The 24905-nt window shown below is 46.9% G+C and overlaps 3 protein-coding genes across 11 annotated transcripts; 2 read left to right on the forward strand and 1 right to left on the reverse strand.

The window, feature by feature from the left end:
• The first annotated feature begins 1120 nt into the window (after positions 1 to 1120).
• Positions 1121 to 4992, forward strand: c18h7orf25 (chromosome 18 C7orf25 homolog). 5 transcript variants are annotated; one of them, XM_031744755.2, is made up of 2 exons: positions 1121 to 1277; positions 3499 to 4992. In XM_031744755.2, the coding sequence occupies exon 2, from the start codon at positions 3515 to 3517 to the stop codon at positions 4760 to 4762; it is 1248 nt and encodes a 415-aa protein (XP_031600615.1). In that variant the 5' UTR covers positions 1121 to 1277; positions 3499 to 3514; the 3' UTR covers positions 4763 to 4992. The 5 variants fall into 5 exon arrangements, with proteins under 5 accessions (XP_031600615.1, XP_031600594.1, XP_039457850.1 ...); XM_031744734.2 differs by lacking the exon at positions 1121 to 1277 and adding an exon at positions 1284 to 1465; XM_039601916.1 differs by lacking the exon at positions 1121 to 1277 and adding an exon at positions 1472 to 1596.
• Positions 4993 to 5072: 80 nt separating this feature from the next.
• Positions 5073 to 13538, forward strand: si:dkey-181m9.8 (E3 ubiquitin-protein ligase RNF31). 4 transcript variants are annotated; one of them, XM_039601915.1, is made up of 17 exons: positions 5079 to 5231; positions 5912 to 6002; positions 6098 to 6163; positions 6253 to 6419; positions 6617 to 6741; positions 6819 to 7045; positions 7121 to 7518; positions 7599 to 7781; positions 7857 to 7955; positions 10582 to 10671; positions 10774 to 10876; positions 11904 to 12044; positions 12340 to 12434; positions 12516 to 12582; positions 12654 to 12747; positions 12829 to 12997; positions 13133 to 13538. In XM_039601915.1, the coding sequence occupies exons 1-17, from the start codon at positions 5187 to 5189 to the stop codon at positions 13253 to 13255; spliced, it is 2283 nt and encodes a 760-aa protein (XP_039457849.1). In that variant the 5' UTR covers positions 5079 to 5186; the 3' UTR covers positions 13256 to 13538. The 4 variants fall into 4 exon arrangements, 2 of the variants coding, with proteins under 2 accessions (XP_039457849.1, XP_031600557.1); XM_031744697.2 differs by having other exon boundaries at positions 11904 to 12022; positions 12321 to 12434; XR_005609006.1 differs by lacking the exon at positions 13133 to 13538 and having other exon boundaries at positions 5073 to 5231; positions 10774 to 10956; positions 11904 to 12022; positions 12829 to 12875.
• A 60-nt stretch (positions 13539 to 13598) lies between these two features.
• On the reverse strand, positions 13599 to 21046 carry impa1 (inositol monophosphatase 1). 2 transcript variants are annotated; one of them, XM_031744685.2, is made up of 9 exons: positions 20952 to 21046; positions 17064 to 17140; positions 16475 to 16608; positions 16161 to 16265; positions 15708 to 15753; positions 14299 to 14407; positions 14095 to 14203; positions 13873 to 14024; positions 13599 to 13803 (listed from the first exon to the last, which is right to left on the reverse strand). In XM_031744685.2, the coding sequence occupies exons 2-9, from the start codon at positions 17124 to 17126 to the stop codon at positions 13673 to 13675; spliced, it is 849 nt and encodes a 282-aa protein (XP_031600545.1). In that variant the 5' UTR covers positions 17127 to 17140; positions 20952 to 21046; the 3' UTR covers positions 13599 to 13672. The 2 variants fall into 2 exon arrangements, with proteins under 2 accessions (XP_031600545.1, XP_039457852.1); XM_039601918.1 differs by lacking the exon at positions 20952 to 21046 and adding an exon at positions 20739 to 20871.
• Positions 21047 to 24905: the final 3859 nt, after the last annotated feature.

The following is a 24905-nucleotide window of genomic DNA, read 5'->3' on the forward strand; positions in this document are numbered from 1 at the left end:
AAAGTGTTTTCCTCTCCTGCTTCGACCACCATCGTTATCAGAAACAAATCTCCTGTATGACCCGCAATGAATCCTGGGATATAGTAGGACATGAAGGATACATCAGACCATCCTTAGAATTCAGGGCAAAGTAGGACGCATTTGTCGCCACATTTTGAGTGCTCTTTGAATTCGGACAGCCTTCGTCGGGTCGCCGTGACGTCATTGCCTCCAAATATGGCATTGGCGCATCCTTCCCCTGAATTCGGACACAACTAACCCTCAAATTTGCGGAAAAGTAGGACACATTTGTCGCCACATTTTGAGTGCTCTTTGAATTCGGACAGTCCTCGTCGTGTAGCTGTGACGTCATTGCATCCAAATATGGCATTTTAAGCATCCTTCCCCTGAATTCGGACACAGCCGAAGGCTAGGAGGCTGTCCACAGCCCATCTGTTATGTTGGACACTGATTGTTTGTTCAATAAAGTTTCTATGGAGAAAAAAAGGGGGCTGTCCAAGCCGCTCACTTCCTGACTACCCGTCCGTCTAAGGACACTACCTTGTGACGTAGGTAGGTAGTGTCCTTATGAGCATCCTTCCCCTGAATTCGGACACAGCCTTGGTCTCCGACTGATGACGTATCACGAGTACACGAGAACGCAAGTACGCACAAGTAGTTCCCCAAGAGGAATGATAAATGTTTTTTTATGATACATTTGTTAATACTTTTAGCTAAATTTGTTATCCATAAATGTAAGTTTACTAACAAAACACCATATTTCTGTCATTTTTTTAAGGATGTGGAAATGTACATACAATCAATATCAGACTCTACCGACAAAAAGGCTCTCAAAACAATATATATCTGTGAATTTTTGCGTGTATTCTTGTAACTTTTTACCCCTGGCTTTGTGTGTTCATGTTTTGTTGTTTTGTATACTTCATCTGTTCGTATGTTTTATACTCATTGTTTGTTAAATAAAGTTAAAAAAAAAAAAAAAAAGCAAGTACGCACAAGTACGCATATTGAGAAACGCCCATTGTCTTCCTCTCTGTGCTAGCAACACCTGTCCAGGGCGTTTCCACCTAAGACAGCTGGGATAGGCTTCAGCCACGAATCAGAATGGATGGATGCATGTTTCCATGGTAACCAGATAACCAACTGACAGAAAGAAATGAAGCTGCAGGAAGCGCTGCGGAAAGTACAACTGTCCGTGGGTTAGGGTTAACCCGAGGCAGGGTTTATCGGCATTCACCTGGGATCACATCCATAACAGCAGCAGTGACCGGAACCTGGTCTGTGCAAGCCTCTCTCATTACGAGCTCTTATTTTGTATTATTCCTTTGTTCTGAAAATCCTGCCGGAAGCGGCCGTGTTCTTCCTGCCAGCTGAGCAGAGCCGCAGAGGAAGAAACTGCTGTCAGTTAGCGTTAGCATTAGCCTCGCAGGTAGCAGATTTCTGCCGTGCACACGTCACTGCTGCCGTAAGTAACGTCACAGTTTCTTTTTTAGCTTCTGGACTTTTAAATTTTTTTTAGGAATTACGTCACAGAGCAACGTTTAATACCGGGCTGACGTCATGTTAGCATCATAGCTAACGAGCTAACGTTCAAAGGTATGCGAGTTTGTACAGATGAATTCATACCTGTACAAACTTCAGCTTTAAGGGTAAAGGAAAACCCAAAGCTGTCCAATCAGAGCACCTCAGAAATATCGCCTGCATTCAGATAACGTGGGTCAGCTTCAAGCAGAACAAGCCACACGGAACAGGTCAGTGGTCACGGGACAGCGATCAATAGTGAATAGACTGGATCAGCACCGTGTGTGTTCCTGATATAAACACCTGTGTAAGCAGCATGCAGCAGCTCTACATCAGCTGACGTCATCAAACTTTCCTCACCTCTGACCTTTAGGAAAAGCTCTGTGAGTAAACCTTACAGTACAGTATAGATGGGTTAGTCACGAGGTGAGGGAGAATTTGGAGAACTGATCGGAATTTAGGAGGATCCGACCTTTGACGGCGTGATGCTGAATGCCCGCCACGGCAAACCTGCAGAGGGTTCATGTTTGTTCAGCAGAGCGTGTTGTGACCCTGCTGCTCAGGTCAGGTCTGATTTAGTCAGGCAGATGTCACATTAGGAGCATTAGCAGGTTAGCTGAAGTCGACAAACGTGTCTCGACGGTGACGTGGTCGGAGAGCTGCTTCGTTCATTGTAGTGTTTGAATAAGAGGACGACGTCATCAGACTTCATGTGTAATCCACTCAAAGGGTAGAGTTGGGATTATGGCAGCAGTACAAGCTCTGTGCCCCCAAAACTAGGTCTGCGTATCACTGGTTTCTACAATCTGCAATTCTGATTCACAAGGTCCTGATTCAATTTTGAATCAGACAGAAATATTCTAATTCTGATCATCAGAACATCTCCATATGTTATATCCATGTATACAAACAAAGCTGACACTGTGAGACTTCATCAGAGGTGTGAGCATCACAGCAGATGTCTTTGTGTCAAAGTAACTGAGGATAAAACATGAAGCAGATTTTCCTGCCCTGGCTTTTTATAACAGATAACCTTAAAATATTCTGCAGTAGAACAAAAACTGAAGAAAACCATGAATCAACATGTGAACATGACCTGATGCTGCTGAAGGGAAGCAGACCAAAGTCCCAGAGGTTTGATTACAGACCCAGCTGAGCACTCATTGAGGTTTACATGTGTTCAGTATTGTAGAGCAGAAATGAGGCTGTGATGTCAGAGGCCGACACACTGAACACAGCAGCAGACTGGTGCGTGATAATAGCAGAGCATTGATGGTAAACTGGTCTGTGAGGACACTGAGAGAGAGGGAGCTGTGCAGGAAGTAAGAGCCAAAGTCAGAGGGGATGAATGAGGATGTTTGAAGTGTACTTTGGATCTTCTTTGGCTGCTGGTTCAGTCAGTTTAGCTCAGAGTGATGAAACCTGCAGAATCTTTCAGGTGTCGACTTTCAGCCCCGTCTGTGAACGATCCACGCTCTGTGTTTACGTCTTTGTGTGGAATGCGTGTACCTGCTGTTTGCTGTTGTTGAAATCGTTTTGTGAGCTTTAAGCTGAGACTCAAAATACATTTAAAACTGATTCAATGAGGCGATGTCACATTATTCAAACTAAAAGATTTCACTTTTAAACCCACTCCTACCCAAAACTATCCCCAACCGTGACAAACGGTGAGCGTAGAAGGGATGGCGATGTCAGTGGTAGGTGAAACGAGGAGGGGCAAATGGTGTCTTGTCAGACGGGCGCCTTACAAAGGTTTTGGGTGTAAACGGAGAGTTACATAAACACTTACGATGACATCATAAAACAGGTTAGACTGGGTTTAGTCAGTGGCTACCTGACTTCCTGTCTGAGTCACTGCAGGTGATCTTCCTGACCTGTGCAGGTGAATCGGAAAGATGCACTTTGAATGATGTGTTTGGAGCCGTTACCTCGGCAACAAACAGGAAGTGACCTCTCTGATACGCTCTTTGTCCTCAGGTGTGATGCAGATGCCATGTCCCTGCAGGCTGTGCTCCAACAGAGGATTAGCTCCGCCCAGCAGCTGCTGCAGCGGGCGGAGACGCTGTGTCCGGGCGTCGAGGGTCACCAGAAGCTGTGTGGGAAGCTGCGAGCCGAGCTGCGCTTCCTGCGGCGGGTGGAGGCAGGAGAGGTGCACGTGAAGGAGTCTCACCTGCACAGCACCAACCTCACCCACCTGACAGCCATCGTAGACTCTGCACAGAGTCTAGATGACATCACGGCCCTGCTGCACGTCTTCACCTACCAGGACTCTGCCGGGCGCCGCCGCACCCTGGTGGTTGACGTGGTCGCCAACGGGGGACACACCTGGGTGAAGGCAGTGGGCAGGAAGGCGGAGGCTCTTCACAACATCTGGCAGGGGCGGGGCCAGTATGGCGACAAGAGCATCATACGACAGGCCGAGGACTTCCTGCAGGCAAGCCACCAGCAGCCCGTACACTACCGCCACCCGCACGTCATCTTCGCCTTCTACAACGGTGTCTCCAGCCCCATGGCTGACCGCCTGCGGGACATGGGCGTGTCCGTCCGCGGTGACATCGTGGCTGTGAATGCTGTGGTGATCGAGGAGGAGGAGGAAGAGCAGCAGGAGGAGGAGGAACAAGCTGAGGATGACGAGGCGGTGGACGAGGAGGAGGAGGACACGTCAGAGCTCACGCGGGTTGACCGCAGCACAGTGGTGGCCAGCCTGGAGTTCCCAGCACAAGTGCATGTGGAAGAGTGCCGGCGGGTGAATCTGGACATCACGACGCTCATCACGTATGTGTCATCGCTCAGCCACGGCCGGTGCCACTTCGCTTTCAGGGAACACGTGCTGACAGAGCAGGCTGCCCAGGAACGCCACCAGCAGGTGCTTCCGCAGCTCGACGCTTTTATGGAGGGCAAGGAATTGTTTGCCTGCCGTGCCGCCGTTCACGACTTCCAGGTCATTCTGGACACGCTTGGCGGGCCCGGTGAGAAGGAGCGCGCTCAGAAGCTGCTGGCCCGCCTCCACGTGGTGGATGACCAGCCGTCGGAGCGCACTCTGCACCTCACACCCAGTGCCAAGATCAACCGCCGTTCACTTATGATCTTCGGCACCGGAGACTGGCTGAGGGCGGTTACCATGACGGCAAACAGCCGCTTCGTCCGGGCGGCATCCAATCAGGGTGTCCGGTACAGCGTGTTCATCCACCAGCCAAGAGCGCTGACCGAGGGCAAAGAGTGGAGGGCCACGCCCGTCTGAGGCCACGCCCACAGTTGACTGCGGCAGACGGTTTAAATCAATCAAGCTGATCAGACGTCTGTGTCAATAAAGCTTGGGTTTAAATTTAAGTTTACAGTGTGGAGAAAAAAAGTTTTAGTTAAAAGGAAGGAGAGAAAAATGGAAATCTTGAGTTTGAGCCTTTGTGTGGTCACGTGCTGCTTAAATTTCCTGTATATGTATCTGCTCAATAAAGTATATGTACTGATCAATTCACTGAAACCACGAGCCTTTTTAAATAAAGTAACCCTCCAGCTGCGAGGCTGCGCTTTTACTCTGAAATTCTGTGGGCGGAAGAAGGCGCGTCTGTTTTTCCAGTCGGGTCAGTTAGCTTGTTAGCATGTGACTGTGGGAGCGGCTGGATGTTCAAGCTCTTCACCGCTTCTGGGAACCATTTGTGGGGGAGATGCCGCAGGTCGAGCGGAAGGCGGAGCTCCGCACTCTGACGGAGGTGGGAACGAGACCGTGAAGCTGCTCCTGAGCTTCAAAATCAAACTTTATAAGTCTGATAACAACTTTCTGCTGCTGCTAGCCGGTCAACCGGGGTTAGCTCGGCAGCTACATGCTAAAAGCAAGCTCCTCCTCTTCCTCACTCTGTCTAATGTTTCTTCCTAGTCTTCCTCACCCTGGCTAATGTTTCTTCCTAGTCTTCCTCACCCTGGCTAATGTTTCTTCCTAGTCTTCCTCACCCTGGCTAATGTTTCTTCCTAGTCTTCCTCACCCTGGCTGATGTCTCTCTTCCTCCTGTTCCTCACCCTGGCTAATGTTTCTTCCTCACTCTGGCTTATCTTTCCTCCTCTTCCTCACCCTGGCTGATGTCTCTTCCTCCTCTTCCCCCACCCTGGCTAATGTTTCTTCCTCACTCTGGCTTGTCTTTCCTCCTCTTCCTCACCTTCCTCCTCTTCCTCACCCTGGCTAATGTTTCTTCCTTCTCTTCCTCACTCTGGCTAATGTTTCTTCCTTCTCTTCCTCACTCTGACTAATGTCTCTTCTTCCTCTTCCTCACCCTGGCTAATATTTCTTCCTCTTCTTCTGCACCCTGGCTAATATTTCTTCCTCTTCTTCCTCACTCTGGCTAATGCATCCTTATCGCTGTGGTTTAACACTCCTCTTCCTCACTGTCTTCCTCAGTGTGGGTACCTGCATCCAGGTGAGACCCTGTGTGACCTTCACTCGGTTCAGTCTCTGTTCCCTGATCTTCGTCTCTACGTTGATTTTTACTGTGAGTACCTCAGAATTGACTTCCTGTTGTTTTATTTTGTCAGACTTGGCAAATCAGGGCGACTTCCTGTTTCAGAATAAGAGTTTGTGTTTCAGGTTTCCCAAACAAACAGAAGAAGAAGTTGTTGTTTCTCGCTGGGACACTTCCTGTTCAGTACGAAGGTGAGCCTGCTAGCTGTCGGCCATGTTGTCTGTTTACTGTTTGTAGTGACATCATGAGGGTCACGCTGGCACTTTGGTTTTCATACCAGGAAGTGAGTATAATATCCCAGTATGCATCTGGCTCCATGAGACGCACCCGTCATCGAGGCCTCGCTGTTATGTTTGCCCATCGGTCTCCATGGTGATAAACTCGACCTGTCCCTGCGTGGACGCTGCCGGGGACATCAGGCTGGACGCGCTCACAAACTGGGCTGAGGTAAGATGGGCTGAGTAAGCTGACTCAGTGGACAGGTGTTCTGTCATGTTATTTGTGCTCTGACCCAGCAGTTTGAAAACTACCTATTAGTGTTAATATACCTGAAAACACACGTTTAACAAGGTGGAGCCTCCACACAGGCAGAGGGCGGAGCTAAAAAACACTGTAAACATTATGTATATGCCACTTATTGCTAGGGTGTGTCCAACCTGTCACTACTCGTGTCAGAGATGAGGCGGGCCTTCCAGAAGGATACCCCCCTTTATAGCAGGTGCCCTGTGCAAACTCCGCCCCCTGCAGGTGGACAGGTGTCAGCTGACAGGTCAGTTCCTCTCTGTGTGCTCAGTCTGTATTTCCGTTACTTAGATGGACTGACGAGAGTGGTTTCTCCTTCTCCAGCCTCCAAAGTCCCCTGCACACCTGCACCTCCTCCTCCCCACAGGGTCGCCAACTTTCTGAAGTCACCTACCAAAGTCCCACCCACTCTGTCGCAGCCAACCAGTGTGAGCAGAGTGCGGACGTGAGGGCAGCGAGGTCATACACCGATGAACTGCTGGGGATTGACTTCAGTGCTCTGCCTCCCACCTCCAACCGCCACACCAACCCCTTCCTAAACTCCTCCTCAGGTGAGTCTCGTAAACATGAACAAGCTCCAGGTGAACGTGAGAAACGTTGAACCCACCTGGTTCTGGTTCCTGCAGGTACAGAACCCCTCAGCAGGATGATGGGTGAGCTGAGGCTAGATGCAGACTCGCCTGCACGATCTGTCCAATCAGAAGCAGCGCGACGCCTCCCAGGTACGGCACGGCCATTCGCCGCAGCACCTGAGCTACAGCATCCTCAGAGATCTCAGTTACAAGCGGACCAGGTGAGCCGGACTCTGGCGTCTCGGCAGCTTCTCCGGTCTGTGTCTCGGACGGCGGCGCAGCTCCCTCCGGACCAGGCGGCGGTCTTTCTGTCTCTGATGGCGATGGAGGGGCGGAGCTTCACTCTGGCCGATGTCTTGGAAGCGGTCCAGATCAACAGAGACTTCGCATCAGCTCTCAGGTTCCTGAGCCACAGCTGCCCCATCTGTCAAGAGCAGGTGTCCTTCAGCAAGGTGAGCCGCAGGTTTGAGCCGGCCAATCGGAGCGTGCGCAGCCTGCTGATGTTCTTCTTCTCTCTCTGTATTTCCCGCAGATCATCACAATGACGCACTGCTCCTGCTTCCTGTGTCAGACGTGCTTCAAGACGTTCTTCACAACGGCCATTAAGGAGCGCAGTGTCGATCAGCTGGTCTGTCCCCAGTGTGGCCGACCGGAGGTCAGAGGTCAGGGCGGGCTGGAAGAGTCCATGGACTACTTCAACCTGCTGGATACACAGGTGAGGCGCGTTCCGGCCTAGTTTGTGTCGGCGTGGTGATGACCAATTCTGACACGTGTCTGTTTGTCGGTGTAGATCCGCCACTTCCTGCCTGCTGACGTCCACGAGCTGTTCCAGAGGAAACTCAGAGACCGAGCTCTGCAGGAGATGCCCAACTTCTGCTGGTGTGCTCACGTAAGAACCCGAACGATCTGAGCCTCGCAGTCCAGAACCTCACAGAAGCAAGAAATAAATACCGCTGCTGGTATCAGTGATGTCAGGGATTGTGGGTGGGGCTACAATACAAACTGTGATCATCTGCTGCGTGACATTCGGTTCTCAGACCCGTGACGCTGTGGGCTACTTTTTGTCTCAGCAGTGCGGCTGTCAGAGCCTGTCCTGAGCCATGACTTCATGACAAATAAAATCTTAACTGTTAGAGAAATGACTAACGACCTCGAAATATCCTGTCTCAGAGTGATGCTGAAAAGCTAGTTCATGCATTTATTACTTCCAGGCTGGACTACTGTAATTCATTATTATCAGGATGTCCTAAAAACTCGCTGAAAAGCCTTCAGTTAATCCAAAATGCTGCAGCAAGAGTCCTGACAGGGACTAGAAAGAGAGACATATTTCTCCTGTTTTGGCTTCCTTCATTGGCTTCCTGTTAAATCCAGAATTGAATTCAAAATCCTGCTCCTCACATACAAGGTCTTAAATAATCAGGCCCCATCTTATCTTAATGACCTTGTAGTACCATATCACCCTATTAGAGCACTTCGCTCTCACACTGCAGGCCTACTTGTTGTTCCTAGAGTATTTAAAAGTAGAATGGGAGGCAGAGCCTTCAGTTTTCAGGCCCCTCTTCTGTGGAACCAGCTTCCAGTTTGGATTCAGGAGACAGACACTATCTCTACTTTCAAGATTAGGCTTCAAACTTTCCTTTTTGCTAAAGCATACACCCAGTGCATCATGGGAATCCCCCAGCAGCCTAGACCCATAGCAACATGAGTAAGGGAGGTTTCGGGGTCACCTGATCCAGCCCTGGGTGTTTCTTCTTCACTCACATGTGTTTATACACCCCTCTGTACAGGGAGTGCAGAATTATTAGGCAAGTTGTATTTTTGAGGAATAATTTTATTATTGAACAACAACCATGTTCTCAATGAACCCAAAAAACTCATTAATATCAAAGCTGAATGTTTTTGGAAGTAGTTTTTAGTTTGTTTTAGTTTTAGCTATTTTAGGGGATATCTGTGTGTGCAGGTGACTATTACTGTGCATAATTATTAGGCAACTTAACAAAAAACAAATATATACCCATTTCAATTATTTATTTTACCAGTGAAACCAATATAACATCTCCACATTCACAAATATACATTTCTGACATTCAAAAACAAAACAAAAACAAATCAGCGACCAATATAGCCACCTTTCTTTGCAAGGACACTCAAAAGCCTGCCATCCATGGATTCTGTCAGTGTTTTGATCTGTTCACCATCAACATTGCGTGCAGCAGCAACCACAGCCTCCCAGACACTGTTCAGAGAGGTGTACTGTTTTCCCTCCTTGTAAATCTCACATTTGATGATGGACCACAGGTTCTCAATGGGGTTCAGATCAGGTGAACAAGGAGGCCATGTCATTAGTTTTTCTTCTTTTATACCCTTTCTTGCCAGCCACGCTGTGGAGTACTTGGACGGCGTGTGATGGAGCATTGTCCTGCATGAAAATCATGTTTTTCTTGAAGGATGCAGACTTCTTCCTGTACCACTGCTTGAAGAAGGTGTCTTCCAGAAACTGGCAGTAGGACTGGGAGTTGAGCTTGACTCCATCCTCAACCCGAAAAGGCCCCACAAGCTCATCTTTGATGATACCAGCCCAAACCAGTACTCCACCTCCACCTTGCTGGCGTCTGAGTGGGACTGGAGCTCTCTGCCCTTTACCAATCCAGCCACGGGCCCATCCATCTGGCCCATCAAGACTCACTCTCATTTCATCAGTCCATAAAACCTTAGAAAAATCAGTCTTGAGATATTTCTTGGCCCAGTCTTGACGTTTCAGCTTGTGTGTCTTGTTCAGTGGTGGTCGTCTTTCAGCCTTTCTTACCTTGGCCATGTCTCTGAGTATTGCACACCTTGTGCTTTTGGGCACTCCAGTGATGTTGCAGCTCTGAAATATGGCCAAACTGGTGGCAAGTGGCATCTTGGCAGCTGCACGCTTGACTTTTCTCAGTTCATGGGCAGTTATTTTGCGCCTTTGGTTTTTCCACACGCTTCTTGCGACCCTGTTGACTATTTTGAATGAACGCTTGATTGTTCGATGATCACGCTTCAGAAGCTTTGCAATTTTAAGACTGCTGCATCCCTCTGCAAGATATCTCACTATTTTGACTTTTCTGAGCCTGTCAAGTCCTTCTTTTGACCCATTTTGCCAAAGGAAAGGAAGTTGCCTAATAATTATGCACACCTGATATAGGGTGTTGATGTCATTAGACCACACCCCTTCTCATTACAGAGATGCACATCACCTAATATGCTTAATTGGTAGTAGGCTTTCGAGCCTATACAGCTTGGAGTGAGACAACATGCATGAAGAGGATGATGTGGACAAAATACTCATTTGCCTAATAATTCTGCACTCCCTGTATTTAATCATTAGTGATTATTCATCTCTGGCTCTTCCCAACCCCCAACCAAGCCCCTGAGTTCTGCCAGAGGTTTCTTCCTGTTATAAGGGTTCATTCGTTGGGTTTCTTTGTGGGGTGCTGACCTTAAAGAATAAACCTTGTTGAGACGACTGTTGTTTGGTGTTTCAGTGTTCATTCGGGATGCTGCACGAGGCCCAGCGCCTCAGGATGGACTGTCCAAGCTGTAAGAAGAGCACCTGTTCTCAGTGCAGATCACCTGTAAGACACTCTCTCTCGCTCTCTCTCACTCACACTCTCACACACACACACAGATGAACCAGCCTCAGATCGGGTCCTGACCACTGTCCCTGTGTTCTGCAGTGGTCCCCCCAGCATCAGGGTCTGTCCTGTGAGCAGTTCCAAGTGTGGCAGCAGCAGAACCAGCCGGACCCTCACAGCACCTCCCTGCTGTACAGCAGCATCGGTACGAACCCAGAACCAGGTCCAGGAGACTCTGAGGGCCTCTTGCAGGACCTGAACCCAATGTTTCACCCCATCACTCAGGTGGTTATAAGCAAGCAGGTAGAAATGAAGCAGTCAGCAAGTGACTGAAGGCTTTTTTACTCCTGCTGTTTACAAACTAACACACAAGGCCTTCAATCAGCGAAAGCATGACACTCGGAGGACTTGAACTGGTCCAGTCAATGATCGGCGTGGGTGTTCTCGCCAAAACCCCAGAAAACAACGTCTGGGGGCTCTCAGCTGACACGCCGGGACCTGGTCTGTCCTGGTCTCCAGCTGTTCCAGTAACATTTAGCATCCATGAACAGGACATGGGGAGGGGTGGCAGGCGGTAGAGCAGGTCATCCACCGATTAGAAGGTTGGTGGTTTGATTCCTGGCTTCCCCGTAGTCTGCATGCCAAATATCCTTGGGCAAGATACTAACCCCATGTTGCTCTCCGATGCATCCATCGGAGAGTGAATGTGTGTGAATGTTAGATAGGCACTAAGAGCTTAGAAAAAGTGTGAATGGGTGAATGAATTAGTTGTATAAAGCGCGTTGAGTGCTCAGAGTAGAAAAGCGTTGTATAAGAACCATCCATTTACAAATGACTCTCCAAACGTTGATTCTGTCCATCGGGAGACATTTCATCATCATCAGGTGACTTCTTCAGGTTTCAACCCTATTATTATATTTACATAATGACTGAAACCCGCCCACTGAATGACCAATGAGCTATGAGGTCAGTTTATGATCATTAAGATGCAATTTGCCACACTGATCAAAGACCATGAGTCCTATTCAACGACAGTTGGGGAATGGCTGCATTCACAGCATTGTAGGATGGTGGCCCCCTCTGGCCCCCTCCTCGACTCAGAGATGGCCTTACGTCTTTTCACTCGACTCCTCGCTCAAACCAGCGATTTCCCCACCTGGACAAACAAGGTTTAGTCGAGTTAAAGCTCAGCGTGATCTGTCCTGGTGTAACGTTTCCCTCTGTGTCCTCAGAGTGTCCAAACTGCCAGCTGGTCTTCAGCCTGTCCAAAGGGGGTTGTCTCCACTTCACCTGCAGTCAGTGCGGTCATCAGTTCTGCGGCGGCTGCAGTCAGCGCTTCGTTCTGGGCTCGGTGAGTTCCAGCTGTGTTCTGTGTAAGTGGAGCTCCAGGTGTTTGGTCAGAGAGAGATGGATTGTGGGTAACGAGTGTTAGTCGACCGAAGGTGTTCCTCGGTTTCATATTTACAACCTTATCAAACAAGCCAATCACAGCATCTCACCTCATAACCGGTCTGATTATGAGTAAAGGCACCTGTTCTGATTATTCATCGTGCTGATAATTTGAGTTCTTTAATGTTTTTGAAGTTAACGAGAAAATGGTTCAGCAGGTGTGTTAGAGACTTGACACCTGTATTGTTTAACCTCTGCAGGCCTGTGGCTTCTCTGCAGACTGTACGACCAAAGGTCTTCATGCTCACCACCCCAGAGACTGCCTGTACTACCTGAGGGACTGGAGCCTGACCCGCCTCCACCTGCTGCTGCAGGTGAGAGCCAGCAGATCAACCTGAGGTGTTCCCAGCTGTTCTGTGATCAGTAGTTTACAGGTGTGCTGTCTCCTGTCTCAGCATTACAGAGTGTCTCCCTCCTGGTTGGAACCGCCCAAGGCCAGCTCACCTGACACCACTCTGCCAGGTGAGCCCTCTACCTGTCTACCTGGCATCTCCTTTGTCCAAGAGTCACTGACAGGTGTGTTCCCGTTCCAGCGTCCTGTCCAGTGCTGGAGCTGAGAGACGACGGCAGCCAGAGGGAGGAGCCCTGTGGTCGACCTGCGTTACCTGAACACCGAGGATACTGCCAGTAAGACCACAGCTCCCAGTAAAGATGTTCTGCCAGATGTGTGTGGTCTTAGAGGCTCCGCCCCTTTCTTTCTCCTGACAGGTCACACTATAAGGAGCGTTTGGTGGAGCTGATTAACCGTTGCCGTGCTGACCCAGCTGTCCTCTTCAGTCTGGCAGAAATAAAGGCGGAGCTTCAGCGTTGGCATGTTACCGTGCCGACCAGAAAACCCGATGAGCCAGAGCCGCTCTACACTCATCGCCTCCGCATGGTCAGTGACATCACCAGATGATGGTGTTGTTCGTCATCTACAATGACATCTGAGATTTATTTTGAAAATCTGATGTGCTGTTTAAACCATGTTTCTTTTCAGCCAATCACAGTGCAGAATTCTGTCTCTCTGCAGATGCTGACCAATAGCGTTCCTCTCAGGAAACAGCGCTGCTCTCCGGTTAAACGCATTAACAACCTCTGTCCTCTGCCCCCTCCTGCTGGAGCCCCGCCCCCTCATGTGCTGCTAAGCGATTGACTCCACCCACTCCTAAAGTATGACCTCCCACTACACCCATCAGCTGCTATGACAGGGCGGCCCTGTGTTTTGATTGGCTTAGCACAAATATACTAATCAGGGACCAAATATGAGCAGCCAATCAGAGTTAGCTAGAGGTGGCTAACGATGGAAGCTGCCAGTTTTAGCATCTGTTAGCATGTGTTGAGCAGACTTCAGGAGGCGCAGTTTGAGCATCCTGTTTTTGTTCGCTGCACTTTACCTGTTTAACCAAGTTTAATGAATAAATGAGTCCTAGCATACACCTCGGCGTCCTGTCTTCTGTTTCCATGGTGACCTGCCGTCAGTCACACAAACACGCGGGTGCTTTTATAGAAAACTTTATTTAAACTTTCCAAACAGGAAGGTGTGCTCCTCCTCACGCCTGTCAGTGTGTGTTCAGCTCTTCTTCGGTGGTGCGGCGTCATCTCTGGGCACGCTGAAGGGGACGATCGCTTTGATGAGTCGCTCTGCGATCGTTTTGCTGTTAGCGGCGATGATCCTCCTGGACATCAGGTCCGCGTCGCCACCTGAACACGGAAACACCGTTAGCTGGGAACGCATGAGCACGGTAATGTGCTGTTGGTGGGTTAGCTTACCTTCGACGTCCATCAGCACGCCGCCGGCCTCGGACACTATCAACGACGCAGCAGCCACATCCCAAACGTGGATCCCGATCTCATAGTACGCCTCCACACAGCCCGACGCCACCAGACACATGTTGATGGCGGCGGAACCCGCCCCGCGCACCCTGAGACAGATGGACACGTCAGCTACGGGAAAACAAGCGTGCAGTGATGTCAGCGCGGCGGCAGCCTTACCCGTGAACGGGGAGACAGAGGATGTTTCGGAGGCTCTGGAAGATTTTATTGACGACGTCGGCGTCTCTGTTCGATCCAAACTCCGTGGCCACCATCGCCTGTTCCACGGCTGATGACATCACACACAGATAAACAAACAGGTGACCGACTGCCTGCATAAGTGATGTCACCAATTTATTGGTTATCAGTTCGCTGAGCACTGACCTTCCTGCCGGGACACCTGCAGCGGCTCACCGTTACAGAATGCTCCCTTTCCCCGCCTCGCCGTGAACATCTTGTCCTCCACGCAGCTGAAGACAACGCCAAACTCCACCTGAGGGAGGGGAAGAAGAGTAGAGGCCGCTGTGAGGTGAACAGGTGAGGTCGTTCATGTTCATCCTCAGGTGGCCTGAACACCTCAAGCTACCTGTTAGTTTAAAGAGCGCTGACGTTTTGCCAACAGGCTCAGTAAACTGATCGCAAGGCCAGTAATGTTGTAGGGATGGAGCTGGATTCCCTCAGGGTGGTGTCAGGGAGGCGGATGTTGTCCAAGATAAAGACAATGATGGATAATACCTCCCACCCACTCCATGACGTGCTGGCTACCTACAGGAGCATGCTCAGTGAGAGGCTGAGATTACCCATAATACACCACACTCATCTCCCTTATAACTCCTCCATCTAACACACTGTAAACACTGCAGTAGTTACAGCCTTTTGCACATGCTCTTTCTACTTTGTAATTGCTGTCAATCCTTGATATTTATTATTGGGTGATTTCTATATATTAGTGCTATTTCTTAAATCTGTAACAGTTTCTGTACTGGAGCAACTATAACCCACATCATTTCCTGAGGGATTAATAAAGTATGCTGATTGTGATTTTCTCTTTTTAGCTGCCAAATCGCCATGGTAACAGATACTGAGCACCTCACCTGGTCAGGAGCAGGTGAGGTGCCGCGTTTACTCTTTTGGTCATTTTATACGCTGCAGCAGACGGAGCGCTAACGCGTGTGTGGGAACATTTCCGTGAACCAACAGCTTGCTTACAGCCACGCCCCCTCTCCACCTATGGAAACACTCCCAGGTGAAGCAGACAGTGGTGATGCTGCGCCTGTGAGCCAGGGCAAAGCTCAACTTAAGAAAGACGAAACCAGAAACGGCACCACTCTGAAAAGTTTCCACCAGAGGGATGAGACCCGGGCTCAAGTAACGGAGGCTCACCTGAGACTCACTGTGGCTCAGGTGAGAGCGTCAGAGTGAATCAAAGACGAGGCAGGAGGTTCCCGTTAAAACCTTTACAGGGACAAACTCCTTCATCGAAGCATCAACAAACTGCAGAAAAGCTGCTCCGTCCACCGCCGTTTGTTTTACAGAGAAACGTCTGATTCACCTTTAAACCGAGGCTGGCGGCAGCGACTGTCTTACGTGGAAGCAGCACACAGGTGCATCAGAGGCGGGGTTAGCGAACCCCTGTTTTCGCTTTTTAGTATTTATTACTGCTCATTAATAAGACAGAGGGATTTCTTATCTGAATCTGTTATCTTAATCGATTACTAAAGTCAGGGCTGCAGCCCTGTGATGTCGCTACTGATGTCAAAGGTCAGGAGGTCGGTGCTGATGTGGACTCGGACCTGTTTGTTGATGGCGAATCCGATGGAAATGGCAACAAAAGGAAACCTGTGAAGGAGAAACAGATGCAGGAAGTTAATGTCTTCGCACCGTCATACGTGTTCCTGCAGAGCAGGTCTGTTTACCTGTTAGGTCACCACGGTAACCAGTGCCCATCAGCGTTTTAAATGAGCTGATTCAGTGTGCCGAACACCAAGCAAAACAGGAAGTCATCTGCTTACATTCACGCTGATCACATTATCGATCTCCCCGCTGAGGGACGGCTCGAGCTGAACATTGATCATCCTTCATCGATCTCTCAGCTGACTCTCTGATCGATTCCCTCTGAGTCATTTGGACCAAATAAACCTCAAATCTGGAGGTAATCGATCAGAAAAGCCGTAGACCCCGCCTCGCTCTCTGAGCGCCCACAGGAAACGAAGCTGCAATGATGATGTCAGAGAGTGCAAACTCACGCATGAACAAAGTTGGTCGTGCCATCGATGGGGTCGATGATCCAGGTGGGCGAGTCGGAGAGGACGCAGGGCTCACCTGCAGCCACTGACTCCTCCCCTATGAACCTGAAACGCACAGAACAGGTGAAGCCGTTACACGCTGAACGCAGAAGAGCCACGAGACGGCAGCCAGAGATGTTCCAGCAGGTCATCTCTACTACTCAGCAGCACACAGCTGGATCCCTGAACATCTGGATCTGATCATCACGCTCGTCTTTGTAAACTGATGATCAATAATCCGACTGGACATGCACAGAGGGGGTGGAGCTTTATACCTGTGGGTGGGGAACTTTTCTTTTACTGAGTGGATGATGAGCTGCTCCACCTTCTGGTCGGTCTGCGTCACCAAATCCACCACCGAACTCTTCGTCATCACTGCCCTGTCACCACGCAGGGCCTCACACACCACCTGAGCAATGCACCAATAACTGATTAATATATGCCCCTGATCAATGCACTGATAGCTTATCAATCAGAAGCTGATCAGCCAATAGTTTCAATTTTTAAGTCTGTCATCAGGGGTTAACCTCAGATTTCAAAATAAAAGCCTTTGTTTCCTCTTTGAGCTCAGAATGCTTCAGAGAAGAAGAAAGTGACTCCACCCCCTCTGTTTTGGAGCGTGCTCAGTAAGTGAAGTAATGGCAGGAAGCGGATTCTGGTCACCAATCAACAGTTGTGACGGCCGTGCAGCTCACTGTCAAGCAGTCGTCAGCTGACCCTGAAGTGGCGCTCATGGGCGAGTGACGCTCACGTCCAGGTAAAAAGAATGAACTTCCTGATACTCCTCTGTTTCATAATGAAATCACCTGGAGGCCCTGACAGGTGAGTCTCAGGTGGGAAGGAAAAAGGAAGAAGATGACTGACCTCTCCGGCTTTTCGTGCCACGGCGACAGCGTGGTCCATGGCGTTCTGCCAGGGGTCAGCCATGTTGGAGGAGCTTCCTGTGGAGAGAGGAAAGACTACGTGAGGTGTGTTCCAATATTCCACTTCGATCAGAAAGGTTCCTCACTGACATACGTTTCAGTTGTCCAAACACTAGGGGAAGAAGCATCAATGCTTCCTTTATGATCTTCTTTAGCAGAGGAGACACTGGACCATCTTTATGAAAAGGGAGGCGAAAATGGCGTCCCATAATACGTTGCGACGGCCCATCCGACCATTCACGAAAACATATTCATAATAACCAAAGCGGAGCAGATCATGTAAATTTCCAATCTAAGTGTTTTTTCCATTTCATCCAGAACCTGTATATATATTTATTTATAGCTTTTTATCAGCAGCAGTAAAACTCACAGCTGAACCCTGCAGTGTGAGAGCGAAGTGCTCTAATAGGGTGATATGGTACTACAAGGTCATTAAGATAAGATGGGGCCTGATTATTTAAGACCTTGTATGTGAGGAGCAGGATTTTGAATTCTGGATTTAACAGGAAGCCAATGAAGGGAAGCCAAAACAGGAGAAATCTGCTCTCTCTTTCTAGTCCCTGTCAGTACTCTTGCTGCAGCATTTTGGATTAACTGAAGGCTTTTCAGCGAGTTTTTAGGACATCCTGATAATAAAGAATTACAGTAGTCCAGCCTGGAAGTAATAGAAGAATAGAATAGAATAGAATAGAATAGAATAGAATAGAATAGAATAGAATAGAATAGAATAGCCTTTATTGTCATTGTACAGGGTACAACGAAATTGGAGTGCCACTCCCTTGGTGCAAAAATGCAATAATAAATATAAATGTAAAATATAAAAGGTACAATAAAACAAATGTAAGTACTCAACAAAAGTAAGTATGATATTTACAGGATAGCAGCATTAATATAATGACAGTATTGCAGTATGAATAGCAGCATAATATGATGACAGTGACAGTATGGTATGGCTAAGCAGGTTCAATTGTTTTTGTGCTTATTTACTACGGTGATAGCTCTGGGAAAGAAGCTATCCCTGAATCTGTTTGTCCTGGTTTTATGTGACCTGTATCATCGGCCTGACGGTAATAGTTCAAACAGCTGATTGCTGGGGTGAGAATGGTCCTTGATGATATTGCCAGCTCTGCTGAGGTACCGAGAGTTTGCAATGACCTCCAGGCTGGGCAGAGAGCAGTCAGTGATCTTCTGGGCTGTGTTGATGACCCTCTGCAGTGCTTTCCTGTCTGCAGCTGAGCACCCTGCATACCATGTTGTTATGCTGTACGTTAGGATGCTCTCTATGGTGGCTCTGTAGAATGTCACCAGCAGCCTCTCCTCCAGGTTGTTCCTCCTGAGCACTCTCAGAAAGTGGAGACGCTGCTGGGCCTTTTTTTACCACCGCAGTGGTATTTGCAGTCCAGGAGAGATCATCAGAGATCTGCACGCCCAGAAACCTCATGGAGTGTACCCTCTCCACACGGCTCCCGTGAATGTAAAGAGGGGCCGGGTCTGCCCTGCCCTTCCTGAAGTCCAAGATGAGTTCTTTAGTTTTCGTGGTGTTCAGTTGGAGGTTGTTAACTGAACACCACTCAGTCAGTCTGTTGACCTCATCTCTGTAGTCCGACTCATCCCCCCTTGAGATGAGTCCAACCACTGTGGTGTCGTCCGCAAACTTTATGATGGTGTTTGAGAGATGGGTAGGGGAGCAGTCGGATGTGTAGAGCATAAACAGGAGGGGACTAATAAATGCATGAACTAGATTTTCAGCGTCACTCTGAGACAGGATATTTCTAATTTTAGAGATGTTGCGCAAATGGAAGAAAGCAGTCTTACATATTTGTTTAATATAATGCGCTGAAGGACATGTCCTGGTCAAAAATGACTCTGGGTTCCTCACAGTGTTACTGGAGGCCAAGGTAATGCCATCCAGAGTAAGAATCTGCTTAGATACCATATTTCTAAGATTTTCAGGGCCGAGTACAATAACCTCAGTTTGATCTGAATTAAGAAGCAGAAAGTTAGCAGCCATCCAGGTCTTTATGTCTTTAAGACATTCCTGCAGTTTAACTAATTGGTCTGTGATACCTGGCTTCATGGACAGATAGAGCTGCGTGTCATCAGCATAGCAGTGAAAATTTATGCTATGTCTTCTAATGATGCTGCCTAAAGGAAGCATGTATAATGTAAACAGAATTGGTCCTAGCACTGAACCCTGTGGAACACCATAATTGACCTCAGTGTGTGAAGAGGACTCTCCATTTACATGCACAAATTGGAGTCTATTAGACAGATATGATACAAACCACTGCAGTGCAGTACCTGTAATACCTACAGCATGTTCTAATCGCTCTAATAGGATATTATGATCAACAGTATCGAACGCAGCACTGAGGTCTAGCAGGACAAGCACAGAGATGAGTCCACTGTCAGAGGCCATAAGAAGATCATTTGTAACCTTCACTAAAGCTGTTTCTGTGCTGTGATGAGCTCTGAAACCTGACTGAAACTCTTCAAATAAGCCATTCCTCTGCAGATGATCTGTTAGCTGTTTGACAACTACTCTTTCAAGGATGTTTGATATGAAAGGAAGGTTGGAGATTGGCCTATAATTAGCTAAGACTGCTGGGTCTAGAGATGGCTTTTTAAGTAAAGGTTTAACTACAGCCAGCTTGAAGGCCTGTGGTACATAGCCGATTATTAGAGATAGGTTGATCATATTTAAGATTGAAGCATTAATTAATGGCAGGACTTCTTTGAGCAGTTTTGTAGGAATGGGGTCTAAAAGACACGTTGATGGTTTGGAGGAAGTAATTATTGAAGTTAACTCAGAAAGATCAATTGGAGAAAAAGAGTCTAACTTAACATCAATGGTACTAAAAGTAGCTGTAGATAATATTACATCTGTGGGATGATTATTGGTAATTTTATCTCAAGTGATTAAAATTTTATTTGTGAAGAAGTTCATGAAGTCATTACTAGTTAACGTTAAAGGGATTGTTGGCTCAGTAGAGCTCTGACTGTTTGTCAGCCTGGCTACAGTGCTGAAGAGAAACCTGGGGTTGTTCTTATTTTCTTCAATCAGTGATGAATAGTAAGATGTTCTGGCTTTGCGGAGGGCTTTCTTATAAAGCAGCAAACTATTTCTCCAGGCTAAATGATGATCCTCTAAATTTGTGACACGCCATTTCCTCTCCAGCTTAGTTGATTAGTTCGTCTTCTGCACAGTGTAGTTTCAACACAGCGGACTTCCTGTTAAAGAGACACCAGTGTAAGGTCGTTCCAGTTCTAAGTGCATCTACCTCTTCTCTTTTCTCAAGTCCTCAGCAATTCTCCTTCCCACCTTTCCTTGACCTCAGTGACGTTTTCATCGAGGTCAAGGAAGCGTGTCAGGAATAGGAGACATGAGGAACTTCTGGAATGCACCAGGAATGCCCAGAGTCCTGATCATAAGAACCACATCAGTAATCAATAACATCAATCTGGGAGGTGTAGGATCGATAATCCAGTAACACCAATCCTGACCTATCACAGCGGGTCCTGAATTGACCACAGGTGACCGCTAGGTAGCTGTCTCAGTGCTTCCTCTCATCACGTTACGGTCACTAATCGAGTACTGATTATCAATGAGTGGTACCTGGTGGCACGTGATGAAGTGCCAAGAGCGCCGACACCTATCCGTGCGCGTGCCGGTACTGCCGCGCCGTATGAAATCAGCTGATTTCTGAACGTAAGTACTACAGCACTAGTTCCCGCCACAAACAAATTCCAAAACCGGAAGTAAGGCAGCGGATCAACGAAACGTTTCGAAAACAAGTAAAGAGGAACAGCGCGAACCCTGAAAACGCACCTGAGGCTCTCGAGGTCGGTCTGAAGGTAATCCGTAACGGGTTAGCAGCTCCACTTCCGGGTTTCTTCTTCTACGTTCTACGACTGAGCGCTGCCGCCTCCTACTGGACATTGACTGTCACAACAACAACACATCACTATAAAGTAAACCCTGCTACTACCTACTGGCGTGGCACGGTTTTCAGTGTTTTCCATTAGGTCATAGTACCTGGTGCTTTTAGAGTACCTGTACTTTATTTCAAACTCAGAACATTACAGATCAAAGATCTTGTACACATCCAGATAAGCAATGTTAGAATCAGAATCAGCATACTTTTTTAATCCCTCAGAAAATGATGTGGGTTACAGTTGCTCCAGTACAGTAACAGAAACTTTAACAATACAATATGTTACAGATTTAAGAAAAAGCACAATATATACAAATCACTCAGTAATAAATATCAAGGATTGACAGAGGTGATTATAAATAAGTATCAAGAACATTGACAGGAATATTACAGAAAAATAGAAAAGAGCAGGGGCGATTTTTGGCACCCCCAAAAATGAATCAAAGCACCCCCAAAGATTTCTTACTTTTTTTTGACAATATTTGCTGTTTGTGTGACACACTACTAAAAATATAAAAAGCATACAGTACTTGGTTGAGACGGAACATTTTAACAACAAAAGTATAGATAACCCCTCCCCCCTCCCAAAATGGTTTGTTCCAGCTCGCCCCCACTCTGGCTCTAGGGTCGTTGCTGCCAGAGCGATGGTAGCTGAGACGCAGCGGAGCGGAGGTGGAGTGCCCGGATTAAAACAGGACATATTAGCAGCATTTAACCTTCAGTTACTCTTTATGTAGTTAGATAGGAGTCATGTTTCTTTTTAGCTGAAAAACCTTACACCAGGTAACCTGCAGTGTTGAAAACGTGTTTTCCAATGATGTTTTCTACCCTACAATCCGTCCTGCTCTGTAGTAAATTCAGCGACATTTGACCGTCCTGTTGCTCCCACTGAAATGTATACAGCCTATTTAAAATCTAAAACTTAAAATTGTCCGTAGCCTGCTGTTGTTACCACTGTCCTGTTTGAAATGGATACTAACTAGCTAACTGACTGGATGCCCAATAACCTTATAACTCCTGTTGTGTGTGTGTGTGTGTGTGTGTGTGTAGAGAGAGAGACAGCCAGGTTCATAATGGATATAAGGAAGTTTTTTTAAAAAAACAGGAGCCACATTCAGGTAAAAGTGTAAGAACAAATGATCCATCAATAAAGGATAATGTTGGATCAGTGTTTCAATATTTTATATCTTTTATTAGATGTTCATGTGGTTTGGTTATTTGCCTTTTGGTTGAAAGTACACTGAGAGAGGACTTTTCGTTAGTGATCTTAATAAAAAAAAAATTCATATTAATGTAATTTTTCATCTAATTGAATACAATCTATTTGTGTATGATTGTCAGTCCAAAGAGGGAGAGAGGAAAGAGGGGAACATGAGGAGAAAGTACAAGGTCAGGAAGAACCAGGTAAGAAAACAGACAGGGAATAGTGACAGGCAAAACAGAAACTGTTAAACTGACAAAGAGAAAAAACCTGATTTTACTCAGACAGTCTGGAAGTTTTTTCCTCCCTATATTAAAGCTGCTATACAGAATCTGCAAAACTAACTGGGTTGAAACATTTTTGACCCTCTTTAACAACATTCCAACATAACATTATCATTGATTGGGGAGATTAAAATTAATGATATATTTTTATGTGGTTCAGCCACAACTCTACTAAAACCTCAGCCAGTAATAGGTAGGCCAACTTTTGGACTCTCCAGTTGTCTGTATGACTGCCGCATACAGACTTATGCGGCAGAGAAACACTTATCAGTTTTTCTCAAACTTTTTACAGTGTGTACCACCTGAGAAAATGTCAAGCTCTCCCAAGGACCACTATGAAAGCATGAAACTCATAAATCTTACAACACAAAATTAGTATTATTAAATTAGTTAAATTAGTATCTGCAGTAAAGATTTTTTCATACATTGTATACATTCTACCACAGGCAAAGTTGCCTCCATTTTTATAGTTTTTTATTAATATTTTGTAATAATTTATTCTGTTTTGGGAGTGTTTTTTATGTATCTGTATTATACATACACATTAAAAGTGAATCTCTGTCCAAAACATGCACTCAGTTTACTTCTTACTCACTATGAGCATCATTTAAATAACCTTTATCAGATTTGATGGTTTTGTTACAGACTTCTCAAAATAGTGTTTTGCTTTTCTTTCACAAATGTGGGGATTAAATTGTGTTAAAATGTACAAAACGGTGATGTCATGTTTTGTGACGAGGACCCAGGCACAGAGAGACTTGATGAATTTAAGAATCTTATGATTTAGTAAAGAAATTTGCAGACTTGCACAGAGATGGTAAAATTATGATGACTGATAGCGGAGATGAAGACAACAGACGATGAGGACAGGGAGGAACAGGGGTTTAAATGCACCAAGGAGACAGTCAGAGGGAACTCGGGACAACTGGAGACATTTAAGGATGCAGGGACTGACAGAGATGGGGAAGAAGTCTCATCGTGACGTGTAAAGTTTATCTTGCCTGGCTGGGCAGCTCTCTGGGTGCTCAGCACCCCCAAAGCTCTGATCCTAGAATCGCCCCTGGAAAAGAGCATGTGCAAAAGGCTGTAACTACTGCAGTGTTTACAGTGTGTTAGATGGAGGAGTTGTACAGGGAGATGGCCATGGGCAGGAATGACTTCCTGTGTCGTTCAGTGGTGCATTATGGGGTATCTCATAATGCACTCAGTGTGCGTTCTCCTGTGGCTGACCAGCACATCATAGAGTGTGTGGGAAGTATTCTTCAGCATCGCCTTTATCTTGGACAACATCCACCTCTCCGACACCACCCTGAGAGAGTCCAGCTCCAGGCAGGTGACATTAAACAAAGATAATATTCAGAGAAATAAAGGTATGTGAATGATATAAAGTAAAGCCCTTCTTGGTCACACTCAGCTTAGTGGAGAAAAAAGCCAAACATAAACAAGTAAAATAAAATAATTCTATGCAAAGAGCAGTTTACAGCAGGATTGTTTAAGCACTAGGGAGCGATAACAGACTAGAGAAAGAGGCTGAACCTCATGCAGGCTTCTACAGCTTTAATTGCTTTCAGGGTTTCTGATGGTTGAACACACTGAATGTCCTGTTTGAATTCATCTTTAAAGGACATAATGCAGGGTTAGTGCCTCTGAATGTACACTTATGTATATAAAACTTGGCCATAATAATAACCAGGTCAGTTATATTTACTTTATCAGGCTTCTTTTGTAGATCTGTACAGTTTTCTGTAAGGCCAAACATCCTTCCAGAATAAAAGAAAGACTTCAGCACTTTGTTTTAAAATCAGATTACAAATTTGACAGCAGAAGGACTGAATGATGGGCCTCAGCCAGAACAGCTGGACAGATGTTTCAGCATGATCAGAACATAGGCTGCAACTGACATCAATATTCTCTTTGGAGCCTTTCTGGATAAAGAGTCTAAGGGACTTGGATAGAAAAGCGTCTGGACTTCTTTAAGTTGCTTGAGGACGTTTCACCTCTCGCGCCAAATCACAACAACAGTCACCTGTAGGTGCTTTATATTGCAAGGTCGACCCTACAACAATACATACAGAGAAAAACCCAACAATCATATGACCCCCTATGAGCAAGCACTTTGGCGACAGTGGGAAGGAAAAACTCCCTTTTAACAGGAAGAAACCTCCGGCAGAACCAGGCTCAGGGAGGGGGACGTGCTGTGGAAGAGAGCTAGGTTCCATCATCGACCATATCACTCCAAGTCAGACATAGTTTGCCACTTTAATGACCGACTCTGAACCAGTATCAAGAAGGTTAACTTTGCTCTCCCTAGCATCGCTCAGCATTTTCAGGCCTGATTGGTGGAGGTGATAACAATGATGTTG

Source organism: Oreochromis aureus, linkage group 18, assembly GCF_013358895.1.
Source record: "Oreochromis aureus strain Israel breed Guangdong linkage group 18, ZZ_aureus, whole genome shotgun sequence".
Classification (NCBI taxonomy): Eukaryota; Metazoa; Chordata; class Actinopteri; order Cichliformes; family Cichlidae; genus Oreochromis; species Oreochromis aureus.

Coding starts and splice junctions, on each gene's coding strand:
- c18h7orf25 (XM_031744755.2), top strand. CDS start 3,515: ATGTCCCTGCAGGCTGTGCTCCAACAGAGGATTAGCTCCGCCCAGCAG.
- si:dkey-181m9.8 (XM_039601915.1), top strand. CDS start 5,187: ATGCCGCAGGTCGAGCGGAAGGCGGAGCTCCGCACTCTGACGGAG. Junction 6,003..6,097: donor TCTCTACGTTGATTTTTACT/GTGAGTACCTCA, acceptor TTTGTGTTTCAG/GTTTCCCAAACAAACAGAAG. Junction 7,519..7,598: donor AGCAGGTGTCCTTCAGCAAG/GTGAGCCGCAGG, acceptor TATTTCCCGCAG/ATCATCACAATGACGCACTG.
- impa1 (XM_031744685.2), bottom strand. CDS start 17,126: ATGGCTGACCCCTGGCAGAACGCCATGGACCACGCTGTCGCCGTGGCA. Junction 16,609..17,063: donor TGGCACGAAAAGCCGGAGAG/GTCAGTCATCTT, acceptor TGCATTGCTCAG/GTGGTGTGTGAGGCCCTGCG. Junction 14,204..14,298: donor GCAGGTGTCCCGGCAGGAAG/GTCAGTGCTCAG, acceptor TGATGTCATCAG/CCGTGGAACAGGCGATGGTG.